The sequence below is a fragment of the Agelaius phoeniceus genome, chromosome 4, assembly GCF_051311805.1.
Source record: "Agelaius phoeniceus isolate bAgePho1 chromosome 4, bAgePho1.hap1, whole genome shotgun sequence".
Taxonomy (NCBI): domain Eukaryota; kingdom Metazoa; phylum Chordata; class Aves; order Passeriformes; family Icteridae; genus Agelaius; species Agelaius phoeniceus.
This window is the reverse complement of record NC_135268.1, coordinates 67,633,546-67,659,848: the sequence shown is the minus strand read 5'-3', so window position 1 is coordinate 67,659,848 and position 26,303 is coordinate 67,633,546. Positions and strand designations below refer to the sequence as shown.

The window sequence follows — 26,303 nt, the reverse complement described above, 5'->3', positions numbered from 1 at the left end:
TTGAACATAAATTAGTTGACACTCAACACTTCAAGCTTTCTCCCTGAAGTTGCAATATTTAAAGGTTAAAGATTAGACATGCTCCCTCTTGTGTTAAACTAAGAATACATGAATGCATGCTGTTTTCTCTGACATGATGGTTGCTTGGCCATCTGTTCCATCAAGCAACCCCTTTAGCTCTGGCTACTAACGTCTGACAAAGCTTCACCAAAAACCCTCCAGTTTAAAGACAGATACAGTCTGAGCACATAACCTGTACCCGCAGAGTATCTGTGTTACATTAAACTAGCTACTGTATTATCAGAAAGGACTATTAAGAGATTATATGTAAACAAAACCTGTTGCAAATAAGTGTCTTGGACAAATACATAGATGACTTGATCAATTACATGGCAAATCACACTTCTTCAATCCCTACAGGCATCACAGTGTTAAGGTATGCCAGGTTCAAGCTGCTCAGTACCATTAATCATGGGGAATACTGAAGAGCAAATTTCCTTCTAAATATTAGCTTACAGGATACTTAAGACAGACAGGAAGAACAGGAATATTTTACAATGCCACATAATTATGTTTGTAAATACAGCAACAATTGAGCAAAGTTTTCAATCCTCCACCCAAGCAGCTCAGGGTGAACCATTCCCTGCACAGAGCCTTAATGGAGTCAAAATCCCCCTTATAAAAATCCTCTTGCAGGATCTGGTCCCAAGATCGTGTCTGGACACGAATGCTAATCCCAGGCATAACTAACGCAAAAGTTTTACTAACACGCTTCTCAAACAAAGGCTTTGCACCTGGTGTGGGCTTGGTAAATTATGTTTAGGCATACATTTGCTGGTTATGGTCAGCACAAGGCTGAATGCTAGGGCAGCTGTGAGTAAATATCAGTAAAAAGAGGCAAGAGCCAAAGAGAATCTAACACTCAACTACATGACTTGCCACATTCCCTTCTATTTACCCCCATCCCTTTGTGGTGGACAGATACTTTCAGCGCAATGAGATCTATGCGCATCAGAAATAACACCACTAAATATTCTCAGGAACATACTCGCTCTTTCAAACCATATAAGTGAAATGTGTTTGCACCTCCTGGAAGCATTGGTGTTTATTTCCCCTCAGTCTTCTGCAGACCAGTAAAAACACAACCACAATGTTTAGAGAGCATAAAAATCATCACGGTTATTGATAGGTACAGGGTTTGGGGTCTCTTTAAAGCTTCTAACTCAAGCAGCACACTGCTTGAAGCACATTTGCTGCCGGTGCATCAAGAAACTAAACTTTTGACATCGACTTCAGCAAGCGAATGAAGTTTGTATTTACTGCACAGGCAGGTGCTATGGGCACCTTTCCCTTCCTCTGCAAGCTCGCTGTGCTGAAGGTCTGTCCCAGTGCCCTGTGTCACTCTGAGGTGCCCGGGTCACAGCGAGGAGCCGAACACCGAGACACTGCCCAGGAAACAGCTTTTATATTAGGATTGACACTCCAAGAGCGGTTTTATTCCCTCGCACACACACGAGAAGAAACTCCGCAGGATCGCGTCTCTTTTCTTTTCTTTCTTTTTTTTTTTTTAATGGAAACACTCACGTACGGCCGGCAGAGGAATTACCGCTCGCTTAAACCCGTGCTTGTCACCTTACAGGGACCGGCCAGAGGTCAGCGGGTCACGCAAAGCCTCTGAGCGCAGCCATGGAGATCCACAGCCCGCCGGGATCCCGCCGGGAGCCCGCGCACCCAGAGCCGGCCGGGGCAGCCCCAGCTCCGCACCTGTAGCGCGGCTCCGCTCCCCGGCGCGGCCGCGAGGGCAGCGCCGCCCATGAAGGGACCCCCAGAGCCCCCGGCGGCTGAACGGAGCCGCCCCCCCTCCCCACCCCGTCCCCCGCGGGGCAGGCGGGACCGGCCCGGCTGCGGCAGGAGCTGCGCCCGCCCCACGCCTCCGCTCACCGGGGAAACTCGGCGCCGACCCGGGGAGCTGCGGGCAGGGGGCTGCCGCCGTCTCCGCTATTTAAACCTCTTCCCGCCGTCTCCGCCTCACTGGCTCCCACTCGCTCCCTCCGCCCCGCGGAACTCACAGGGGCGGCCCCGCCCCTCCCGAGGTACACACAGCCACACGCCGCCCGCCGCTCCGCCCGCCCGCCCCAGACGCACCGCCCATTGGTTCAGCAGCCTGCCCGTCAACATGAGAGGCTACAGCATTGGCTGGCGACACTGTCAATCACATCCCGCCCCGCCCTGCGCCCCTCCCCTCTCCTTCCCGGACACCTCGGGGGTGTTAAAACGGCCGTTTGAAGTCACCAGCAAAATTTACTTTTAGGCCTCGCCCACTGAGCCCGAGAGCACGTTCTGATTGGGCCGTAGGAAATGGCTCTCTGCCGCCCCTGAGTGGCTGGGTGTCCATAACCCCCCCAAATCCCGCCTATCCCGATGCCGTAATCCCATTTGATTTGTCCGCGCATCCCCGCGGCCCCGCCCATTCCCACACCACTGCCCATTCAGGCTCGGCTCCCCGAGCTCTGGGGCGGTGCCGACACTCACGGCGGAGGAACGTGAGGGAAGGCAGCCGCTCATTGGCCGGCTCGCCGTCGCTCTCCCTCCGTCACCGCCCCCGCGGAGCGTACCAAGCCGCGGAGGCGCGGGGTGGCGGGAGGGGGGGAGCGCGCGGCGTTGGTTCGGCCCGTGTCCATGAGGGCCGGGGCGGGGCGCGCGCTGTTTCCCGGCATGCCGCGCGCGCCGTAGGTAGCTCCCGCCGGGACGCGCTGGGAAGGAGGGCGGGAGGGAAAGGAGGGAGGGGGGAGGCGGCCGGTGCCCGATCCAAGATGGCGGTGCAGGAATCAGCCGCTCAGCTCTCAATGACTCTGAAGGTGCAGGAGTACCCCACTCTCAAGGTGGGTGCCGGGCCGCCCCCCGGCGCGGGGGGAGCGCGTTAACGCCCTCAGCGTCCCGCCCGAGCAGCGCTGAGGGGGAGCCCCTTCTCCCCCACCCTGTTCTCCCCGCCTCGGGAGCCCCGGGGCTGTGGGATGGAGGTTGGGAACGATTCCTATCGCATAGTTCCCGCCTGTCCTCGTTTTTCCTCCGCTTGACGTCTCGGCTGGTGCCGCTCCGCTGCTGCTCTTCCCATCCCCCTCCGCGGAGGGAGAGGGACGTGCCTGGAATATGCGGCTCTTCCCTGGTGTCTCCGTGCCCTGAGGGGACGGGGGAGGCCCCCGGGCTACGCTGGGGACACAAAAAGAGCTGGAAAGGAGCTGGGAGATAAGTGAGGTCCTTGTGCTCGCGGGGTGCTGTGAGGGGGGAGTGGGCTCGGACGGAGCCGGGCTGGGGGAGAGGGGCTGGGGCGTGTGAGTGGAATGTGCTCCCTCAGGAACACCGAGGACTGCCTGAAGTGCTCATCCCAGATGATTATCTGCATCTACGTGGCGTTGTTAGGAGACGTGTTAAAGGGGAGGGAGTGGAGGTGGCGGTGTAATATGGTTCCTTGGCTGCTTGGTCCCCCGAAGATGGAGATGAGCTTAAAATATAAAAAGGGACAGACGTACTGGAGGGCTGTGGAGGCGAATAAGCAAAATGCAGTTTGGTAAAAGCTGTTCCTTGAGATACTGGGGCTGCCTGCAGGATGGAGGTCTCCCAGGGCTGCATAGGTGGTCTCGGGCTTTAAGCAGGTGTTGTGAGGCAGGTGAAGGACTCGGCGATGACCTTAGCGCTCAGTGCCTCCGAGAACTGTTGAACTGCAAGCATGATGCTCATAGGAATCAACGGGAACCTTTGTTTGAAGTGTCGTGTTGTATATACAGGAGGTTTACCACATAAATAGCAGCAGCTGTGGAAGGGACCTGGGTGAAGGATCTCTATTGCAAAATGCTTATTTGAATATCTCTCGTGTCAGGGTGTCCACGTTTTGCCGTCTATAGGAGATGTTTATGCAAAGTCAACTTTGTTGTGCTGAGATCATGCTGTCCTTCACACGCCGAGCATTGTGTGCTCTTTACAGTGTTGGTTCTGCAGTGTTGGTTCTGTTCTTCTTGTGCATGTCCTCCTCCACCAGCTCCATTCTGCTCGGGTCTGAGAAGCAGAAGGACAAAGTGTTGATTCCCCTTTTTACATGTGAAGGCTCCTTTCTGTCGCCCAGAAGTACTTTGAACCTGACAGCATCAGGCTTAAATTTTAAAATAGCTGTAGAGAGCTCTCTGGCACTTTCCATAGCCAGAACAATGTGAAGGCATTTAATGTTAAGAAGATAGTTTTAAGGCTGCATTTTAGGTGTATTCCAGTTGTTACCACAGCTTTGGTTGCTACATTCCTGAAAAATTACTGGCAGTGAGGATCAGTGAGTTTTTTGTTTTGGTGCTTATGACTTAAGATGAATTGTCAAAGTGCCAGCCATTTCAAAGGTAGAGAATATTTTGGACTAATTATTTTATTTTCACAAGCATTCTTTCCCCCTAAAATATCTCAACAAAAATATACATAACAGAATGGAATGTTGTTTGTAAAGTTAGCAAGCTAAATAGTAAGAGGGTGATACACCCTTGCACTGAAATTCCTAATTTCCAAGCAAAGGTGATGTTTATTGACTCTTCCCAGCAGCCATTCAACTTCTGGGTTGTTCCTGTAATCTTCAGTAACATTTTTCATTGTTTAAAAAGACCTGCCAGAACAGTGTCTGCTCAAATCTTTTGAATGTGTCCTCTGAAATGTTCTTAACTGTGAGTCATATATCAAAACATTTTACTGGTGGAGGTGAAAAAGCACACGGAGAAATGAACACTAAGGCTAAAGTCTACTAAAGTAAGTTGATATGAAATCTCATTTTGGTCTTTAGAAGTCAGATGATGCCTACAGGTTTCTGTGGGACTAAGAATCTGAATTTTTATTTCCAGTTTATTTAAATGCTGTGTAAAATGAATGTGTACCACTGGTTTTTTTTAAATTCACCAACAGAGTAGCTCAGATGTATCTCTTGGAGCTCTGGACACTGGTGATTTTCCCTTATGTGAGTAAAATATAAAAGATTGCAGACTTGTATTGAATATCCTTCCTGTTTCCTCCCTCTAGCTTCCTCATGCCAGCATCACTAGATAATAGTTGTGTAATAGTTCCACATTTACAGTGTGTTCCACAGAGTGCTTTTCATGTGAGAGAGTGCTTCAGACTGCAGAGGGAAATCCCTGCTCCAGAGCTAAATTGTGGCTGCTGCTGGAGTGGAAATACTTCAGCAGTTCAGCTCAGGGGAAGTAAATACACTTCTTCAGCTGAATCTACAGAAGCTCTTTAAGTGTAGAAAATAATTCTTGAATATTCCCCCCTGCTCCCTCCAGTCCCTTCTCAAGGACAAGAAGGTTGTCAGCTATTTCAGCTATTCTTCTTCCAAACTACTGTGGAATTTTTCTTTTTTTTTTTTTTTTTAAATCCTACTGATGGGGAATTCTGTTAGTCTCAGATGAGAGCATGTAAGATGAAAGCTGACAATTTGAAAATGAATGAATGAATGCAAACATTGTTATTGGAGTTCTTTGCTGAAAATAATAAACAAGTGATGACAGGAAGCTGGATAATTCATCCATATCTTTAAAGTATGAATAATTATTAAAGTGATAGCAAGCTGTATAGGCTAAGACCCCAAAAATGGAAGATGGAAGACCCAAAAGCAGAAATTGCCACTTTTGAAAATATTCTGGTCTGTTTGCTGGTAAGCAGTTTTGGGTTAGCTACTCTGCTACTGCTTTAAAAAAAGTTGAAACAGGAGAGTTGTAGAAGCACAGGACATGTCAGTGCCTTCTCAGAGCTACTGTTTGGTTTCTTAGGGAAAATACTGGCAGCAGATTTAAGAAGACACTAATTTCTCATGGAAATGCAATTTTTGGATTGTTACAGGGGAACATGTAGGAGACTGGGTTTATATGAGGTGCATGTTGTGTCTGTCCCAAGTCCAGAGCAGCTGAGGTTAGACAGGACCTCTGCAGACAGTCTAGGCCAGTATCCTGCCCTCCAAGCAGGCTCAGCTGCAGCAGGTTGCTCAGCACCCTGGCCAGACTGTTCTCAGTTGTCTCCTGAGATGGACACTCCAGCCTCTCTTGGCAAAGCCAGTCCAGTGTTTGACTGCTGTTGTGGTGCCAAAAGAATGTCATCTTTTGTTGACAGGAATTTCTCTGTATTTCAGTTTGTGCCCATTGCCTGTTGTACTTTGATGGGGCACTGCTGAGAGGAGTCTGGCTCCATCTGCTTTGTTGTCCCCATCAGGTATTCATTCATTCACACCCCTTGATAAGGCTTCCTCTGGGCTGAGCAATCCCACTCCTCCCAGCCCTTCTTCCCACATCCATTCTCCAGTCTGGTAGTGATCTCTCTTTACTCATTCCAGTGTGTCCATGTTTCTCTTGGCTGGGGGAGCCAGAACTGGGCACAGCACTTTGGGTGGGTCTAAGTTCCATTGAGAGCAGAGGGGAAGGATCACCTTCCTTGAGCTCCTGGCAGTGTTTTTGCTAGCACAGCCTGGGGTGCCATTGGTAGCCTTTGCCTCATGGGTGCTGTCATGGGCAATTTGTCCAGCAGGACCCCAGGCTCTGTTCTGCAAAGCTGCTTCCCAGGCTTTGTCTCCAACTTGTCCTGGTCCAAAGGGTTGTTTTTTCTCAAGTGTAAGACTTTACATTTCTCTTTATTGAATTGGAGGTTCTTGTTTGCCCATTTCTCCAGCACAGTGAGATCTGTGGAATGGCACCACAAGCACCTGGCACAGTAACAGCTCCTCCTGGTTTTGTGTCCTCTGCAGGCTGGGGAGGTGCACTCTGATCCATCATCCAGGTCACTAATGGAGATATGAAACATCTGAACAATCAACTTTTTACCCAGTGAAGCAGAAGTGCACAATTAATTTTTTGAATAACTGGTTGCAGTACTTTATTTTTTCCCCATGTTTATAAGCTTTACTCTTAGTTGGTTTTGAACCTAATTTTAAGAGTAAAGAGTACTTTTGTCAAAACTTTGAAAAGGTAGCAGCAAAAATTGCTCAGTGAAAGTGGTTCAAGCAGGACTTAAGACAGAAGTAACAACTTGTAACATTTAGTTCACTGTCTGTACATCCATGTAAGAAAATCCAAACACATACCATGACAGAATCATAGAATGGCTTGAGTTGGAAGGGACGTTAAAGATCATCTTGTTCCAGCCCTCCTGCCAGGGTCAGGGACACCTTCCACTACGCCAAGTTGCTCAAAGGCTTATCCAGCCTGGCCTTGAACACTTCCAGGGAGGAGGCATCCTCAGCTTTCTGGACAGCCTGTGCCAGTGTTTTACCATCCTCACAATGAAAAAATTTCTTCCTCATATCTAATCTAAACCTGCCCTCTTAGTTGGAAGCCGTTCCCTCTTGTTCTGTCACTACCTGCTGTTGTAAAAAGTCCCATTCCAGCTCTCTCATAGGCCCTTTTTTGGATTATCTAAGTGCTTTTCAGACAGAAGGTTGGCAAAATAAGCTAAGCCTGGATGTTGGTGACAGCTCTGCACTAACTCATCATGAACACTTATCTCACACTAAATCCATCTTCAACCTGGGTGCTCTGACTCACCAAGTGTGTTCAATGTCCATGCCGAGCGTTCCTGTGCTGCTGAATAATGCACTTCCTGTTTTGACACATGGTGTGTGTGTGTGTCAGCAAACAAGTGTGAAATCTTTCCTACTGCTGTTGCTTTCCTGCACTACACTCTGTTCTAAAAACATTCTTTTAAGAAAAAGCGAACACTGGGGCTTTGTAAGAAGTTTGATGTTGTGCAGTAGCTGAAGAAATTGGCTCATTGGTTTCTTTTTCACCCCTGCCCACTCACTATAAAAAAATATTTTTAAGTGATTAATGAAGGAAGGAAACACAGTAGAAGGCAGTAACAGTGTGGTGGTGACCTAGAGCTGTTGCTTGGTTATTAGTACCCCATTGTGCCTGTAGGAAAATACTTGAAGAAAGCTATTCTCAAACATCTCACAGAAGATCTCCTGCTAGTGTCTTCCAAGTGAACACTTAGCTGATGCTGCAATTGCTGGTTGCACCATACTTGATTTGTAGTGTTTTCACAGGACAGTGGCCTGTGGTCTTGTGAGTTTCCTTTGTGTATGTTTGGTGTAGGAATAGTATGTTTGTGTGGTAGCTAGCACATTGGGATCTTAAATGTTAACAAAAGACAGGATTTGAGTCTTAGTATAGTGAGTGTTTTTCAAGAGCTGGGAAATAAGTAAAGATGAGCTCCAAACATTTCCTAGCTGCTGTAATAGGAGGAAAGTGCTTCACTTGGTGTGCTCCCCAAGCATCTTCCCACTGTCGTTCAAATCAGTAGCTCCTGTAGAATCAGCAGAAGAGTAAGTACCTTTCAGGCTCACAGGGTTAGGGAGGTACTGTTCTGGCAGATTTGCTGTAAGGGCACACTGACAGCATCCATCAGTCCTTGTTAAGTCAAAAAGCTGCCAGAATTGTGCACTTGGCCTCCCACAACCTACAGCCTGAAGATTCACTATGTGGGAAGTATTTGCTAACTCAGAATGTGAAATATGCCAAAGTAATTGATTACTTACAATATGTGACATTTGATTTAAATAAAGCAGTTTTTAAGATACTTTTGATAGTCAGTAATTTAACTACTTCACAAGTTCTTTTGATTTATTTCAGCTTTTTTTAAGAGCTCTGTGGATTAACTGGACTTGTAAATCAGTGGACATGAAAATAAAACAGATAATACATTGAGTAGGACTTTGGTCATTCATATATTCTAACATGGGTCTGCTAATTTGAATCAATAATGCGTAGTTGTCTTACAAGAAATGCTGTCACTTTGGCTGGACTAGGTTGTTTTGGGAGCAATTTGATTGGAAATGGGATCTCTAGCAGTATCATGGTGTCTGGACTGTGCAAACACACAGAAGGACAACAACCTCTTTCATTTAAAGAGGTAAAGAGGTGGTGCTGTGATTAAAATGAACAAATATTTGGAGAAGAGAGAAGGATCAAAACAAATGGAAGGACTTGCTCAGGACACAAAACTGCTGAGTGACCTTAGCTTTGGCCAGGGAACAATGCTTAGGTTCTTGTTAGTACTCTTATTAAGTAAGAAAAGCAGAAGCATTTATTTTGAGCTGTAAGTCCAGGGTGGCAGCTATAAACAAGTGCCTTGGAAAAGCCTCTGATGTCCTCAGGCTTGTTCTAGACAGGCCTCTAAAATGGCTGTCAACCTCCTTCTATAGGGATGTAAGACAATTTTCTGTAACTGTAAAATTGCTTTGTAAAGCACTTCATTTGCTTGTAGGAAGCCTTGTTCAAAATGTTGATAATGTTGATAATTTATTCAGAAATAAGTTTCTTGCAGTTGGTGTAACAGGATAATATTCTGAAGGAGTGTGATTGCTTCTGTTGACTAAGTATATGTGTAGCAGATGGATAGCCCAAGAATTTTTGCTGTTCATTCTCTCCTGTATTGAAGTAGCAGCTTTGAATAATATAATGATGGTTTCTTTTGAGACACAGCTGCTCTGGAATGCACAGTACTGTCTTCCTGAGTTGTAAAACTGACTTCTTTGTAACTAAGGCAAGCTACTAGGCTTTACCCTTCCAAAACATGGAAACTGTTTTTAAAAAGAATTGCTTTTTAATAATCCAAATTACCTCCAACTGCTTTTAGGCTTATGAAATTACTTAATTTGTCTCTATATCTCTTCAAGATTTTATTTTAATGCTTTTACCTAATTAACCTAAATCTAGGCATTTTTTTAAGCCATCTCTTCCTCAAATATACTACTACTCTTTTAACTTTATTTTCCTTTTTTTTGTTTTGCCTAGAACAAGGAAAAACTATTACCATTTTAAGGAGTTTATAAGAGCTCACTGAAGAGGTGCTGATGTCATTTACATTTTGGATAAGTCCAGTGACAAATAATGATGCTGACTCTGGTCTGAAGTAATCCAAGAATCATTGAGGAAAAAATGAACTACATAAAAACACAGAATTTCAGTAATTCTGCAAGGAAGTTCTTTATTGTTATTTCTTTGAGGGAACAGTTTCAGTAGTTTATTGTACCCTGCCTCATTTTTCTTTTGCATCATATGTAATAGATGTCCTCTACTTTTCTGTTTTGTTGAAGCGGTGAGCATGGTGTTCTAATTTAGTCTCAAGAAAACAGCTGAATGCTTGAAGGTGTTCCTTGTGAGGTTTTGTTTTTCTCTTGACACTGTTTATTAAAACTCTTCAGGAGGTGCTTAATTTTTCTTACATATTCTTATATTTCCTTGTTCTTGCCTAAAGTGGTGCTAAGTTCTCTTTGCTTTTAGTTTTTTGAAAGGCAATTTCATCACTGCACCTCTCTTGTTTTCCCTAGCTGTCTGGCCAGGCTAAATTTCATGTAGGGGCATTTGAAAAAAGCTTATTTATATCTCAAAGTCTTCAACAGAATAGTCTTGGACACCTGTAGATTCATTCATCCAAATCTCTGGTGCTTTTCAGGTGTTGTAAGCTAACACAGTTGAGGAGGGGAAGCAGATCATTTTTCTGCCCCTTGAAAGGAGAGCATAGTTCTGTAATGGTTCCCCCCACCGAATTGGGTAGGACTCTTTTTATATTTCCTGAAACACTTTTTTTTTTCTGCCCCCTAATTTTGTGACTTCATGTATTTGGTAAGATTTTTACAAATCCATTTTTAATTCCCTCCTGCTCATGACTGAGTTAATTTGAAAAGATACACAATGTAGGTTTTTATGTTTTTTTTTAAAAATCACATTTTATGTGGGAAGGAGTTACTTTCAGCCAAGATACTTTAACACTGAGGATGCACACAGACATCTGTCAAGTCAGGATATATAGTTAAAGTTCCCTCTGTAAGAATTTGTACCAGTTAGACCCAATTAACTACTTTATATCAAATACAGCAAGAAAATGGGTGTTCTTTACAGAACTGCAAACCTGTGTAAGTGATGCTTGTTTCTGTTGTCTCTACTGTTTTCTATGAAAATGAGTTTTTAGAAACTTTGAAAATTCCTGTTTACAGGAGTCTTGGAGAATAGTTAATGATTGTACTTATATAACCAAATAACTTCTTCCTTCAATTTCTTCCTTCAACTGACTTTTTTGAAGTCTCACCTTTACTCTGTAATTCCCAACAACCAAATGATAGCTATACAAACTGGGTTTTACTTTTTTCTGCTGCATCTGAACTAGTTTCATCCATGCAGTTACTGTGGGCTAGAAACATTTTGAATAATCTTGTGATCTGAAAGTGATTGTGTTGTAGTTTCCATTTTTATTTGGAGCTCCTTAGGGTTGAATCTATATAAGTAAAGAAGGAATTTGGCCGGTGTTGAAGTGTGAGAACTGAAAGTCTAATGTAAGGCTAAAGATTTGGAGGAGAATAAAGGCTTCGATTTTTTTCAAAACTTCAGTCATGAAACAAATGTGTAATTCAGTCTTTCAGTATTGCTCTGTACCACTACCAAGGTAGAAAAACTTGTGGGCAGCATCAAGGTGGTATTTGGAATTTTGCACAGTGGCCATTAGACTTTGGCCTAACATCCTACACCTCCAAAGGAGGAGAAATGCAGCATTTAACACTTGTTATAAAAAGCTTTTTTGTTTTGGGAGAAATCTCTTTGTCCTGTGTTGAGTCCTCCTCTTAATTCTCTGATAAATGCTCAAGTAGTCTGGGAATTTTGTTGGATAGCTGTGGAAGAAAGGCAATGTAGAAGACTGTTTCCATGCTTCTACTTCAAGTAAAATTTTAGTGAGATTTTTAATATATGTAATTGATTTTTCCCTTCCAGCCAATTGCTTATTGATGCAGAAATAGTATCCTGACTAATCCAATATGGAATAATGTACATCAGTTAATGTGACTTTTAAAAAGTGCATTCCATGTAAAGATATTGGAGTTGTTCTTAAAAAACTGAAGTGGGCAGTGAGGTGGACTTGGTTGATAGTTTATTCATATTACTGAATGTTTTCTGGAGATAAGCCTTACCAGGAACTCGTGCAAGAAAGACTGAAGTCCTTATGCAGATAAGGAACTGGGCAAGATAAAAAACAAACATCAAGATTTAGTAGCCAGCTGTTCTAATGGAGGAAGATTGGTGTTAGGATTCTGCTGGCATCCTGGTGATACTCAGCTCTTTGAACAGCCTGGAAGAAAATGTAAGTGCTGAGATGAAGCAGTTTCCTTGATGATGCTAAGATAATTGAGGTATTACAGATGTAGCCAAAGTGTGAACCATTAGAGAAAAAATAGTGAGACTGAATGGGTGTTAAAATATATTAAATTCAGTATAGATAAATGCAGTGTGATACAGTTTTTAGGTATGGTGAAAAGAAAATTAATCATAGTCTTCTATATATATATAATAACTGAGTTGGAAGTGATCATCATTGCTGAGTGGGATCTCAGGGCTAATGGTGAATGTTTTGTGTGAGTGGTCAGGTTAATGTTAACAAACACAGGACAGAAGTGTTGGGAAGGGAACTGTACAAAGCAGTTAAAATCCATGGTTTCTTCTTCTCTCAAGTAGTATGAGTTACTCTTAATTTCTCCCTTCTCTCATCCTGAGAAAGGGTGTAGTAGAACTGGAAAATGGCTACAGAAGGGTGAGAATGATTAGAGAGATGAATGTCTGTCTTCAAGGAGTGGTTCAAAGAGTCTCTCCAATCTCAAGATACATGAGAAATATGTAGGAGAAGAAGAGAGTTCCCTTCTTTGATTCCAAAACAAGAACAAAAGGGTTTCAAGTCAGTTGAAAAGTCAAAACCAAAGAGTATTTCTTCACATAGTTGTGAGCCTGTGAAATATCTCACAACAGGATGTTGCAGTGCTAAAACTCAGGTCAACAGCAACCAGAGTTCATGAGTGAGAAACACCCTGTGGTGTTAAATTCCCATCTCTGGCTCAAGGAGTCCAGTGAGACTTTGGGATTAGTAACTTTGTTCTTGCCTTTTTTCAAGTGCCATCCTCTTTCTGGATACCATCAGAGAAAAGATGGTGACAGAGAGGGGTTTTTGGTCTTATCTGGTATGGTCATTCAGATCTTCATATGGAAATGTATTTGATGTCCAAGTTAGCAAAGATGAATTCATTAAATTAAGGTAGGAGAGTACTTCTGCAGACTGTTAAATTCAGGCTTCTGCTCAAACCTTGGCTAACTTCAAAGCTAATCTGAGTTGCTCAGAGTCCTGCCAAGTTCTGAAAGTTTTTGAGGGTGGAGATTCCGTCACCTTTCTGGGCTGCTCTTCCAGTGCTTACCAAGTGTTCTGATTGAAATATTTTTTTTATGTCCAGCTGGAATTTTCTCTAGTGACACTTGTCAACTCAGCCTCCTTCCCTTTTGCTCTGTAACTCCGGAAGGTCTGGCTGGCTCTTATCTGTGACCTTCACCTTTGGGTGGTAGAAAGCTTTTATCAGATTGTGCCGCTTCCAGCTCCCGGAGCCTTCCCTTCTGCAGCAGCGGAAGCAAGCCTGCCCCTCTCAGCTTCTCTTGGACATTTGTTTTTTTAATCCTGCAGCCAGCTCACTGTCATGGTGGCAGCCTTCTGGACTCTCTCCAGGTTGTCAGCATCTCTTTTTTAGTGGGGGGAGGAGAGTGACCTGAAAACCAGACTCAGTATTCCAGATGAGTCTGCATGAGTGCTGAGCGTTAACAATCACTCCTCTCAACCCACTGCCTTTAGTCTTGCTAATGCAGCCTGGGATGGGGTTAACCTTCACTGCCATGAGAGCCTGTTGCTGATTCATGTCCCACCTGCTGTCCATCAGGACCTCTGTGTCTTTTCTTGCACTGGTGGTCCTAGGCAGTTACTCCACAACCAGTACTAAAGGCTGGAGTGGTTTTGTGCCTGATATTGGGCCCTGGTGTTTGCCTTGATTACGTTTCATAAAGTTCTTGGTGTATTTCTCCAGTTTGTAATTTTTTCTGAATGGCAGCTCTGACACCCTTTTATCAAGCACTCCACCAGTTTGCCCTCTGTGTGTTCTGTAGTGCAGATGGTTGAAGATGACATGTTTGTTGGAGTTGATAACATCCTGGAGACAAGCAGTATTTATAATTGGCCAGCAGGAAGCTTTGGGACCACTGACCATTATTCTTAGAGCCTGACTAGTCAGTCCCTAACCCATCTTGTGTTCAGCCATTGAGTCCATGTCTCCTGTTTGGCCACAAGTGAGACAATGTCAGAAACCTCACTGCTATTGGCATGAAGGGCTGCCAGTGTGCTCCTGCCACTGAGAGACAGTTCATCACTGAAAGCAAACAATGTTGTCAGCTTGATTTGCATAAGACAAATCTGGGCTGGTTGTTCCTAGTCACCTCTATAAGATTGAAAATGCTTGGGGTTTTTTGTTGTTTTTTTTTTTGTTGTTGTTGTTGTTTGTTTGTGGGTTTTTTTGTTTTTTCTGTAACTTTCACAAGAGCTGAGATGATGCAGACCAGCCTGTAGGTTTTGTGATCTTCCAGGTTCTCTTTTTGGAGTAGAGGCACAAAACTTGCTCTTTTCAGTCATGGGCAACTTTTCTTGTTCACCGTGGCATTCCAGCAATGGTAGCAGGTTTGCAGTGTCATCCCAGAGCTCTCTCCTTTCCTCCCTTCTGCTCCTATGTACCTGTCTATCTTCAGCTTGCTTTGGACTTCCTACACGAGTGAATAGTACCTCTCTCCCCAGACTCAGTTGCTCATACCTCATCAGGAAGGCTTAGGAGAAGACCTTACCAGTATAGACAGCGAAGGCATTTAGAAATAAGACCCTGTTGTCCTTGGTAGTTGGGTCACAAACTTAATTCTGTGGATGCTTTTCATCTTCCTTAAGCTGCTGGTGTCTACAAGGCCCTGGTAATTGCAATTACTTATTTGAAGTCTAGCTGAATTAAGTGGATGTCTATGCTGGCTGTGATGGTAATGAGAGCTGCATTTCTAGCTGTAACTCAGAAGGCTTTTGTGGCTGGACAACTACAACACCTCTGCAAAGAGGTTCTCTCCACAGTTCATGTTTGTTTTGTTATGTTGTTCTCTATCCCAAGCAGAGAGCCCTTCAGCACTGTCTGTATTCAATTTGTTTGCAAACCCCAGGTGCTCAGTGAGTGACTCTGTCTGTTGTAGAAGCTGCAGGTGTGCAACAGGCTAAAACTTCACCACATTCTCAAAATGCCATTAAGCTGCTTAATAGAATTCAAGGTGCTACAATGAGCATAAGTCCAGTCTGGATGTCTGACTTCCAACAACATAAATGCCATTGAACTTTTTAAGCTTTGATCACTATAATTAATAAACTTCTATGAGGGGAAAATGGTGTGCATTCTCCTCTCCCTTTTCAGATTGTTAAAGGCTATATAGATGCTATGCTCTTATCACAGTTTTTCTAAAGGCATTTTTTGTGAGTCTGTAGAGATAAGCAAGAGCTGAGGTAGGAGTGTGTTCAGCAGCTGTTTCTATAGATTCCATTTATGGAGAGAGTACAAAGTGTGCACACGTAGATAAATTCAGAAAACCTTGAGAAGAAAAATGAATCTCAGTAAAATCTTGATAATGAGTGAAAAAGCAATATGCATTGTAGGGCACTGTGTAAAGGATTAGCTGCTTTAGAATCATAGAAGGGTTTACTTTGATGGGAACTTGGAGATAATTTAATTCCAGCCTCCTTGCCATGTTCATTAGACCAGGTTGCTGAAAGCCCCATCCAACCTGGGAACACTTCCAGGGAGGGGTCATCCATAGCTTCTCTGGATAACCTTTGTCAGGGCCTTACCACCCTCACAGTTGAGCATTTCTTCCTCATATCTCATCTAATCCTGCCTCTGCCATTTTGAAGCCATTGCCCCTTGTCCTGTCACTCCATCCCTCTCCAGCTCTCTTGTAGCCCCTTTAGGTACTGGAAGGTGCCATAAGGTCTTCCCAGAGCCTTCTGTTCTCCAGGCAGGACACCCCCAGCTGTCCCAGCCTGTCCCCACAGCAGAGGAGCTCCAGCCCTCTGATCACCTTGGTGGCCTCCTCTGGACTTGCTGCAGCAGGTTCAGATCCTTCTGGTATTGAGCTGAGTGCAGCATTGCAGGTGGGGCTACAGAAGAGCAGAGTAGAGGGGCAAGATTGCCTCCCTTCACCAGCTGCTCACACTTGTTTTGATGTACTCCTGTATGCAGTTGGCTTAAAATTATTTATATTTCTTTAAATATTTATTTGCTGCCTGATAATTAACACTTGAGAAGTGTATACAGTTTGCAAAACATCAGGTTGCAACATATGCAAGCATTTAATACTGGCTGGGTTTTTTTTTCTATTTTTAATGTGTTTTCAAAAAACTCAAGAAAATGGAATCACTTAGTAAGTGAATGGCTTGCTGAAAAATTTATTTTTATGAAAATATATTTAAATTCACTCTGCTTAAGGGTATTTCAAGTTACATTTGATATGGCTTATGAAAAGAAAGATTGCCTACAGTTGCCCAGTTGGAATAGTTTTAGCCACTTTGTGATTTGAGAACTCTGCCTTGCTTTGGTACCTTATTTGCATTCATGGGCAGGAAGAGGACTGTGTTTGGGCTGAAGGCCAGGTAGTAAACTTCACAGCTGAGTTCCCAAGTGTGCACTGAAAAACTGCCCCTGACATCCTTAGCTCTGCAGTTTTCTACTCCTTGCTCTCAACTGAGCGATCAACGTGTAGCTCTCCTGGCAGTCCTTCCTCCTCTTCCACCAGTTCAAGCTTGTACACCCAGACCAATCCTCTTCTAAGTCTTGTCTCCACAGCTAGAGGTTGTTGGAGCATGTTCTGGGACAGCACACCACTTTTTTGGCTTTCTGAAAACAGTGTGAAGTAACTCCTGAAATGAAGAAAATATTTGGATCAGGTTAATCGCTTGTCTCTGCTTTTTTGTTAGTGTTTAGCACCTGGAAACAGTCACGCTACAGTTGCAGAAGCCTCCAGCCAAGCAGACTTTCCTTCACATCACAGCAGAATTCTGATCTTGGAAAAACTTGTGTTACTGGAATTTTACCCCTTGTGTAGGTTGATCTAACTTCAGTCAAATTCCTTTTCACTAGGTTTAAGTTTGACCTGGTTTAGTACATGCTTAGGTTGAATAATGTGTCTGCAGCTGTGGAAGCTGATGAACAAAAGGAGCAGAATCTGTTTAGTGCCACTGGATTTAAATGTGCTGCCCACTAATATTTTACAACTCTCCTTTGTATCCTCTTGTATGCTCACCATATGAGCCAACTGGGTGTGGCTTTTCAAGCTCTAACGAGTAGGACAAGTTGGTATTGTGCTTATACAGAACACATTCTGGTCAGTACTTGCTGCTTTAGTTCAAATTTTCTAGTAGCTGATTAATTCTTTTTTCCTTAAGGTAATGTTTCTCTAGGCTGGGTTCTGTAGGTCACTCTTGTCTCTAAATAATGATGTGTAATCCAAGTTTGGTCACAGAATGGTTCTGGCAGGAAAGATTCCAAGTCTCTAATAGGTTTATGGCAATTAATGAGATAGAAATCTTGCCTCTGTCTCATAGTCTGAAAACTTTGGTGTGCACAGTATGCTAACAATGATACCTGAAAATCAAGTGAACTATAATTAAAAATGTTTAAAATTGCATTGTCCAGAACACTTTCTTATATGTTCTCCTTTCATTAACTTTCATTATTGGTGGAAAGAAATGCTCCTGTTGGTACAGTGCCTGTAACTTGTGAAGGGTTCTGAGGTAAAGCAAGCCAGTGCTGGGTCTTCTGGCACGTTGGAGCTGTAGGAGTAATAAAAGAACCAGCAGATCAAGATGCAAATCCAAGATAAAATCCTGCTTTGTAAGGAATGTAGTTCTAAATTTTGGCATTCACAGACTCTGTCTCTGTAAAGTAAGTGTAAAATCTGTACCTAGATATGATTCACAAATATTCTCATGAAAACTGCTGGCTCTGTAATAAGAAACAACTGCCTGTGCAAATTACGAAAATCTCTGGTAAAGTATATTTACTGTCAGCTCCAGTTATGCAAATGATTTCATTGTACCTTTAATTTCCCTTGGTATGACACACTAAATTATGTTTCTCAATATGTTTACTTTTATTTACTTTCAGAGTATATAGTGGAAACATTTCCACTCAGTCTCTTCCACAGAAGACATTCAGATTGTTTTTATGGTAGGGGAAAAAAAAAGATAAGAGAAGACCTATTGCACCTAGACATTCTAAATGATATATAGTGTTACCAGCTGAAATTGAAAGTTCAATTGTTCTAAATGTCATATGAACACAAACTGTGCCAGAACTCTGCATGCTGAAGAGACAGCACAGGAAATGGGTGCTGTTACTGCTCTTGAGTGCAGATAAGGAACTAGGCAAAAGGGAGATTAAACACAGGCTTTTTTTCCCAACTGACTAGATCTGTGTCCAGCTGACTGCTCAAAATTCAACAAAAGCACTTTCTGTACTAAAAAAGGTACCTCAAATTAATAGTAGCTTATGAAAGTCTTTATTGATGCAGATTTTCAGTGTGGCATGGAAAGCTGATTAGCAAAATACTTGCAAAAATATTTTTTGGTGAACAGTAAGAAAGATGCAGTGGGGCAAAAGGAAGGGAAGAAGTTGTCTTAAATGCTGTCTGGCATCAGGTGTTAGAGTTGGAAATAAGTTTCCATGCTCAAAAACATGAGATCAAAATAATGGCCTCCTAGAACATCCATTTTATCTGTGGGTCTTTAAAATATTTCATATTTTTTGTGTAAATAGAAAACAGAAAAGAGGGTTGGAGATGGAATGTTGTTACATAGGCAACTAAGTAGGTGTTGAAGCCCATTATTTGTCATGGTTTATGTGGCTTGAGTTTTGGGTGGGTGTACTGCTGGGATTTTAGGGCAAAATGTATAAAGAAAAGAATTGTTTTGGCTTGGTGCCTTCTCTGGTAGAGTCTTGTCCTGTCATTTGTTTAGGTTTAGTTTGAGATACCAGGAACCATTAAATAGATCATTTCAGTCTTGACAAGAGGAGCCCTTTCATATCTTATCAGGATTATCCTTGTCTTTTATTACTACTACAAAGAAGCACAACCTCTTATAGGCAATGCAAAGTCTTGGAAAGCAAATGCTTTGGCTCATCTTCCTTCCTCTGAACCAGAGTGTTCTCTGAAGGAGAATTGCAGTGGTGCTGTAGGAACCTCTTTGATAGAGCCCAGAAGGGGTGTGGCCCCTGGGGATACTTCCTTGCATGCAGATAATTAGAAAGAGGAAAACTGAGCCCTTGATATAATTGATTAGAAGTTACATGCTTGGAAGATTTGTAATCAAACATATACGTGATATGTACCAAACAGAGCACTGATTTGTGCTTCCTGTTTTACCTTTAACATGGATAATCTGATTGCTATCTAAATTATGCCTTTGATTAATGGAAAAGCAATCAAGATTATCATAACTATCTGAAAGAACTTCTCATGGACTTTTTAAAGGTTAACAATATGGCTGAATTAAGTGTATAGCACTGGAATGTTTTTAAAAATTCCTGGTTTTGTGAAGTAAAAGAACTTCCTGTCTAAATTGCTTTTGCTGCCACTGTAGGGGAAGTCTAGTTGAAGCTTAACACATCCTGTAAGTTTTCCCCAAATCATTCCCCAGGCTGTAGACTGCTCCCATCCACAGGAGCATGGGCCATGGCTACTAATGGCCATCAGTAGCAGGTTTGATCCAGCTTTCCACAAAGGTGTGGGACAAGTAGGACAGGAGACCTCCAAGACTGGCAAATCTCTTAATCAGGAATGGAGTTTGTTTGAGGAAGGAAATTAGAGGAAATTAAATTAGAGGAAATTAAATTTCAGTTTAATCATACATTGTAGGCTTTTATCACTTAATTTACATTGGGTTTCTCTTGGCATTCCTTATAGTTCTTGTATATACAAAGTATATACTACTTTTGAGTATTACATCCTAAAAAGTAGTCTTTCATGGGTAGAGGTATGTAGGAGACTTGTTGGATTTCCTGAATAACTGTTGGTGAACTATGTATAATTTTTTCAGTAGCCAATATGCATTATACATGCTTTCTCTCAAAGGTAACCTTCTCTTTTTTAATGAATTAGTGAAGAGAAGAAATGTAAAATTAGAAAGTCAGGGTCTGAAGGGTGATCTCTTAGTTGTGGTTTAATTTGTAGCTTTCCTTTCGTAGGTACAAATTTGTCTTCATATTCTGTTGTCCCTGGATTGTTTCCATCAGTGCTTCCTACAGCCAAAGCAGGATAGGTGAACCTGGTATCAGACAAGAAACAGCAGCATTTTTCCTGTTGTTTTTTCATAATCTTTGAAGTGTGAGCTCCTTGCTCCTTAAATAAGTGTTTTAGTATGGGAACTCAAGTTCAATCAATGACCTCTAGTCCCCTGGAGCCGACCTACTCTTTGGGCTGCACCAGATGAAATCATCAGTCTTTGTAAGCTCTAGAGGAGCTGACTTTTTAAATACAGAAATCCTAATGACTTTGCTGTTTCTGCCTCAGGTGCCATATGAAACACTGAACAAACGCTTCCGAGCGGCCCAGAAGAACATTGACCGGGAGACCAGCCACGTGACCATGGTGGTGGCGGAGCTGGAGAAGACACTCAGCAGTTGTCCTGCTGTGGATTCTGTTGTCAGTCTCCTGGATGGAGTTGTTGAAAAACTCAGCGTTCTGAAACGCAAGGTGAGTGCTCTTCCACCTTCACTGCTGTGCTGTTGGCTTGGATTTTCTTTTCAAGACACCAGGCATTACTGAATCTTCAAAAGCCTCGGAATGCACAGTGAAACTTTGCTTCACTGTGCTTAAGAAACACGATTTGGTGGTCCTTGTCTAAATATAACAAAACAAACTTCTGTTGAGAGGTAAAATTAATAGATATTTGTAGTCCTGAAAAGGACTTTCTTTACTAACAGAAAAGAAATAGTAGCAAAATGAATTGCTTTGTACAATTCCTGCGTGTCTAATGGAAAGGTTTGTGTAATTGAATAAATTCATCACTGGAATAGCAAAACAGGTAGAAGATGAAGCTGAAAAATGGGAAACCCCCAGTGCAGGAATAGTTGTATGCAGTGTTGAGACTTCTCTGCAGAAGAAAGTGCAAGTTGGCCTGGATTGTTACTTGAATATGTTTTATAAACACTCAACTTGCCATTTGAAAGATTCGTAGGGAATATTAAGAGCTTTTTAAACAAAATTTGGCAGGATAACCTGCTTCTAGCTGCTAAGTTTGAACAAAATACAACCAGCCTTTCATGCTTTTACCACATCTTTCTTAGAAAAAGATGTATATGTTCTCAGAAAAAGAAGTATAAACTATCCTTATTTTGGATGGGAATATTACTCATCCCTAGAGTCATCAGAACACTTACTTGAAACAAGTCTTGCAGAAAAATGGAAATAGCTCTGTCGCCTGACTTGAGAGCAGCGCTTCTCCAAAAATAAATAGATGAAACATAAAAGCAGAGTCATTTCACTGAAACTTCAATGAAATAACCAACAGATATAAATCTTGTGACAGTACTATGTGAAGCATCAAAATACCTTGGAGGTTTGCAACATGAAAATAACGCTGTCATATGTGTTGATTTGGGGTTTTCTGCTTGAACAACTTAGCTAGGTGTTGAAAAGCTGTTCTGCAAAAGACTTGATAAATTAATTGCTCTTTTCATCCTTGGCTTGTGAGACTTAAAGAGGTCTTAAAGGATGTGTTTTCTTCACTTCTCTGTTACTTACAGAAAAATAGGAGCTATTTCTGACAGAGGTGTTGTATGTTGCTGGTAGGTGTGTAGTAATGATGTGGAGGAGTAAAAGTAATTTACTTGTTAAAGCTTTGCTGACTGTGGGGGTGTGTCTGAAGGCATTGCTGAGTGTTTTGGTTGCACAGCTCCATTTTAGTTTAATTGCTCATTTGTTTTTGACTGCCTGAAAGACTCTGGGGAATCTTATAGCTACTCAGAAAGAACAAAAGGCCAAAAAAAATTACTTAACAGTAAAAGTCCTCTGAAATACAAAGGTCTTGTTTCTGCTCCAAACCCTCAACTCCCAACTGTCTTCTCTATAATCTCTGCCCCAAACAAAATTATTGTTTTCTTTAGAGCCTTTAGACCCATGTGGGATCTCTGTTGCCTCCTGTGTTTAGACAAGGATCTCATGAACTGCTGAGATGGCCATAATAGAATTGGATGGTTCCTTTATTTAATGCCTTGCTCACTCTTAAAAGAGAGCTTTAAAACACAGCAGGTTTCTTAGGTTCTGAAAATGATCCTAGGGAAACCTAGGCCTTTGTGTTTTCCCTTTTGTATCTTGTTTAATGTGCTTGTTCCCTCAAGTTCTGTTAACATCCAGCAGGGCAAGTCCAGATAGACTTGCTTCAGAGGTTTTTGAAAAGAATCTGCAGCCTTTCTGAACCTACTAGAAGGATCAAAAAACCTGCAAGAGCTGTATAGGTCCAGATACAAAGCCATATAAGAAGAGCCCTTTCGAAGCAGAAGGGGGTCTAACCTTTGTGCCTGGCTGCCTTGAGTTCTTACTTGTATTCAGAATATTTCTCAAGGTTGCCTTCACATCTGATAATACTGCAGTTATCTAAAAAGTGAAAGTGTGTTTTGTCTTGAGTTAGTATTTGCCTGCTGAATAGGAAGAGACCCAGTTTATAACTGAAACAAAATACTTGTCACCAAACTCTGTTACAAAATAAAGCTAAAGTCAGCAACACAAGTAACTCCAATTTCAGTAATAAAAACAACTTATGCTACAGATGTTTACATGGATGTTAAGAGACTCTTGTATAGTGACTAGTGTTTTAGATACTTGAATTTGGTATCAAGGGCCAGATCAGAGTCAGGCTTAATTGGGGGGAAGAGGGGAATAAGCTCAGTGAGCTTTCCTTTCAAGTTTTCTCTCATTTCACTTTGCTTTTCAAATAGTGATCCTTCCAGAAGAAGTCTATGGGCAGGCATGGTAAATGCAATTAGAGCCAACCTGTGCTTCCAGAGCTGGAGCTGTACCATGGATGATACTACAGTTTGAGTTCTGGAAAGGTTCTATGTCAGCATGGAGTGCAGAGTGGGCTGCCAAAAGCCTGCCAGGTTCTTCCAGCTGCCAGAGCTGTGCAGTCATTCCAACACAAGCCAGCAAGTTTAAAGTCACCACAGGGCAGCCTAACTTGCAGTTGCATCACCAGTGATATATTGCAGATGGGTACTGACCATCCTCTGCTGGTTTGCCTTTACCTTAGCAGGCACATTAAAGTTCTGCCAGCTTTCTGGAGTTCTGTAGCCTGACCTGGCCCAGAGTTGTCACATGCTGTGTACCGAGTCAGCTGGCTTGGAATGATGGCTCTAAGGTTGAAGGAAAGCAACTGAGCCGAGTGTTTTGGTTTTAATTAAAAATATTGTGGCAGTACCTTGAAGGATTGGTGGGTGTTTTTTTTGCTGGGTATGCCAATATGTTGGTTTAAAATCATCAATCTAGTTCCTCTGGACAAATGTGTTTTCCTAAGTAAAGCTCCTTAACAAGGGATGCATGTTCCCACAGTAGCAGAGTTATATAAAATAATACCAGTTTAACAAAACTGATGATTTTGAGAAACTGCTTTTAGGTCCTTGAATTACAGGTGCCGAGAGGCCAACCATTTGTATAATTTCCATTATTGCATGACTGATTAAAATGGCTCCAGTGTATTAGAAGTAATGTGGGTTTACTCTGCATCACTCCTGAGTAGAACTAATCCAGCAGGACAGCTGCTGGAGGAAGAAGCCATGCATAGGTTAGAGGTGGAAATTTTGCTTTTCACCTGTTTGGATCAGATAACTGCAAATCTTCACAAAGCTCTTTGCAGGCTATTACAGCAGTTGCTGCCATAGTTGATACATTTCTGGTTTTGGATAAACTGCAAATTAAGCAGAAAAATGTATATATTCATAATGTCAAATAGATCAAAACTTACTTCTGTGCAAGAATATCTCAGAACTGGACCAGCCATGCAGAAGCTTATGCACTGCCATAGGAAATATTTCTAAACAAAAGAGACACTACTGGGAGTAGCTGTATAACATCTAAAGAATGCTTACAAACAATTACTGTCTTTTGCTTTAAAATGAGCTTGAGAAGACATAGCTTTACTGTTGGCTTTCCTTCTCAGGCCGTGGAGTCCATCCAGGCTGAAGATGAGAGTGCCAAGCTGTGCAAGCGCAGGATTGAGCACCTGAAGGAGCACAGCAGTGACCAGCCGGCCGCTGCCAACATGTGGAAGAAGAAGCGCATGGATCGCATGATGGTGGAGCACCTCCTGCGCTGTGGCTACTACAACACAGCGGTGAAGCTGGCCAGACAAAGTGGCATCGAGGTGGGTGCCACTGGGGACTCACTCACAAAATGGTACTAGAGAGGAAGTTGGAAAATGAGAACAAGCTGCTTAACCTCATAGCAGTTATTTTTATGTATTGGTGTGCATTCCTGGCTAGTGTTTATCTGTTAATCTTTTTAGGCTTCAGTTTGTTCTCCTTACTTGGCATAAATTGTGTTTTAATGTATTAAATAAGTCAAAATTGAAGGCATCATTTTTAGTCAGAAATTAAATGCTTTTAGATAAACACCTTTCTCTGTTAAAACTCAGCTTAATTCTCAACTATCATACAAAATATCTTGTTAGAGGCCTTTAGGCTGCTGATTAAGCAGGTGGTGGAGCTTCCCATCTGTCTAGGCCCACTCAGCTGATACGTGTAGGTGACCAGACTGAGCAGAACAGCATTTGCTGATTGCAGGAACAACTGTTCTATTGTATCATCCCACTGTTTAGTGCACTGAGAGGAAGGCTGGCTTTTACTTGGGAAAAGAAATTTTCATACATGATCCTAAGAACATTTTGCTGGTTTGCTTGTTCCACCATTTTGTGATTGTTGCTTTCCTTTTCACTGGTTTGCTATTTGGTTTTGCTTGGGCTCACAGTGGGTTTTGAAGTGTTTGCAGTTTGTGTACTTTGGTGTAGCTACTTTATGCAGACCAATGAATCCTGATTGTGGTCCTCTGACAACCATGAGGACATGAAAACTGATTTTTAAACAATTTGCTTTTTGTCTAGAGAAATCATGTCTTGCAGATTTTAGGTAGCCTTTGCTATTTGATCCTGAGTGATTCTTGAATCTTGTTTTGATATTCCTGATTCCAGAAGGTATGCAACTCTTCTAGTTAAAATCTTACTCTTATAAAGATGCTGAAAATTGAATTCTCTTACATGACTTACGTACTTTACCTTTCTTAGGCAGAATAGTTGAACACATCTCTCTCATTTTGTTGGGGAAATAAGATATTTTTTTTCCTGATGTCAAATTAGAGCATATGAACTTGTTCTTTGTCGTGTAACAGGGACCTATTTGTCATGTGTCTCTTATTCCTTGGCTGCTTTACTGTCTAATCCTGTTCAGCCAGCAGCAATTTCAGTAAATGCCAAATAGGAAATAGCCTGTAGAGGCTGAATAGAACTGAGAGGGGAAGTGGGTTACAAAGTATTAATAGGAAATAGTCCTGAAAAAATCAACTGAAGAGGCTGTTGTGCCTCACTAGTGAAGTAGCCCGTGCATGTGAGTCAGAAATACCCAAGGCAATTAGCTGGGATAACTGCAGCTTGACTGGTCAGCAGCTCTCCCACTTCTGGTAGATGTTTCTCTCTGTTTTGAGCAGGAGCTCATCTCTGCTGAATCATCATGTTACTGCACCTACTAGGTCTGCTGAAAAAGCACTATGGAAATATTTCCACTTTCCTAGCAAGCTCTGTTATGCCTGATTAAGTAATGCTCAGCTTTGGTTTGGACATGAGCATGGAAGTCTTCATGACATACTGCAAGACCCTGTGGTAAAAGCATCATACTTAAAGCTTTTCATTTTGTTTGTTCAATAGAAATTTTTGTGTTAAAAAGCAAGTTTTAAATAAGATTATTTACCTTCTGCCTGCAAGCCTAACTCTTCTAATTTGCATAACATCAGAGTAATAACACAGAACATAGTTGCGTGTTGAATGCACTGAGGCCTTTTTTGTTCTAGTTCGCTCAAATGATGCATTTTAGTCGGTGTTATGGTTTGTTTTGGCTTAATGAAGATAAGGCTTCCCTCCGTTTCTGCTCTGCACTTCCCTCCCTGCTTTGCACTTGGTCTGACTGTATGGCAATCTTCTTTGTGAACAGCTTTTACAGAGTATGATACTGGGACTTGTTTGTTACACAGAATTTGTGGTTTTGTTGGTTTAGGAAGACAGCAGCTTTGTTTCTTTTTGTTCCTTTCTTGCTAAAGGATGTGAGCATTGAAATGTTCTCTAATGTTTACAAAATACCATTTTATTCTCTCATCCCAAGT

The 26,303-nt window shown here is 42.3% G+C and overlaps 1 protein-coding gene across 3 annotated transcripts in view; it reads left to right on the top strand.

The window, feature by feature from the left end:
- The first annotated feature begins 2,739 nt into the window (after window positions 1-2,739).
- Window positions 2,740-26,303, top strand: part of MAEA (macrophage erythroblast attacher, E3 ubiquitin ligase) — a 49,539-nt gene continuing 25,975 nt past the window's right edge. Inside the window, exons 1-3 of one of the 3 annotated variants that reach the window (XM_054633758.2) lie at window positions 2,740-2,882; window positions 20,454-20,636; window positions 24,097-24,300. In XM_054633758.2, coding sequence (XP_054489733.1) covers window positions 2,814-2,882; window positions 20,454-20,636; window positions 24,097-24,300 — 456 coding nt within the window. In that variant the 5' untranslated portion in view covers window positions 2,740-2,813. Of the gene's footprint in view, window positions 2,883-3,237; window positions 3,256-12,031; window positions 12,145-20,453; window positions 20,637-24,096; window positions 24,301-26,303 lie in introns of those variants that run through there. The other 2 variants (XM_077177828.1, XM_077177827.1) reach the window with 2 other exon arrangements.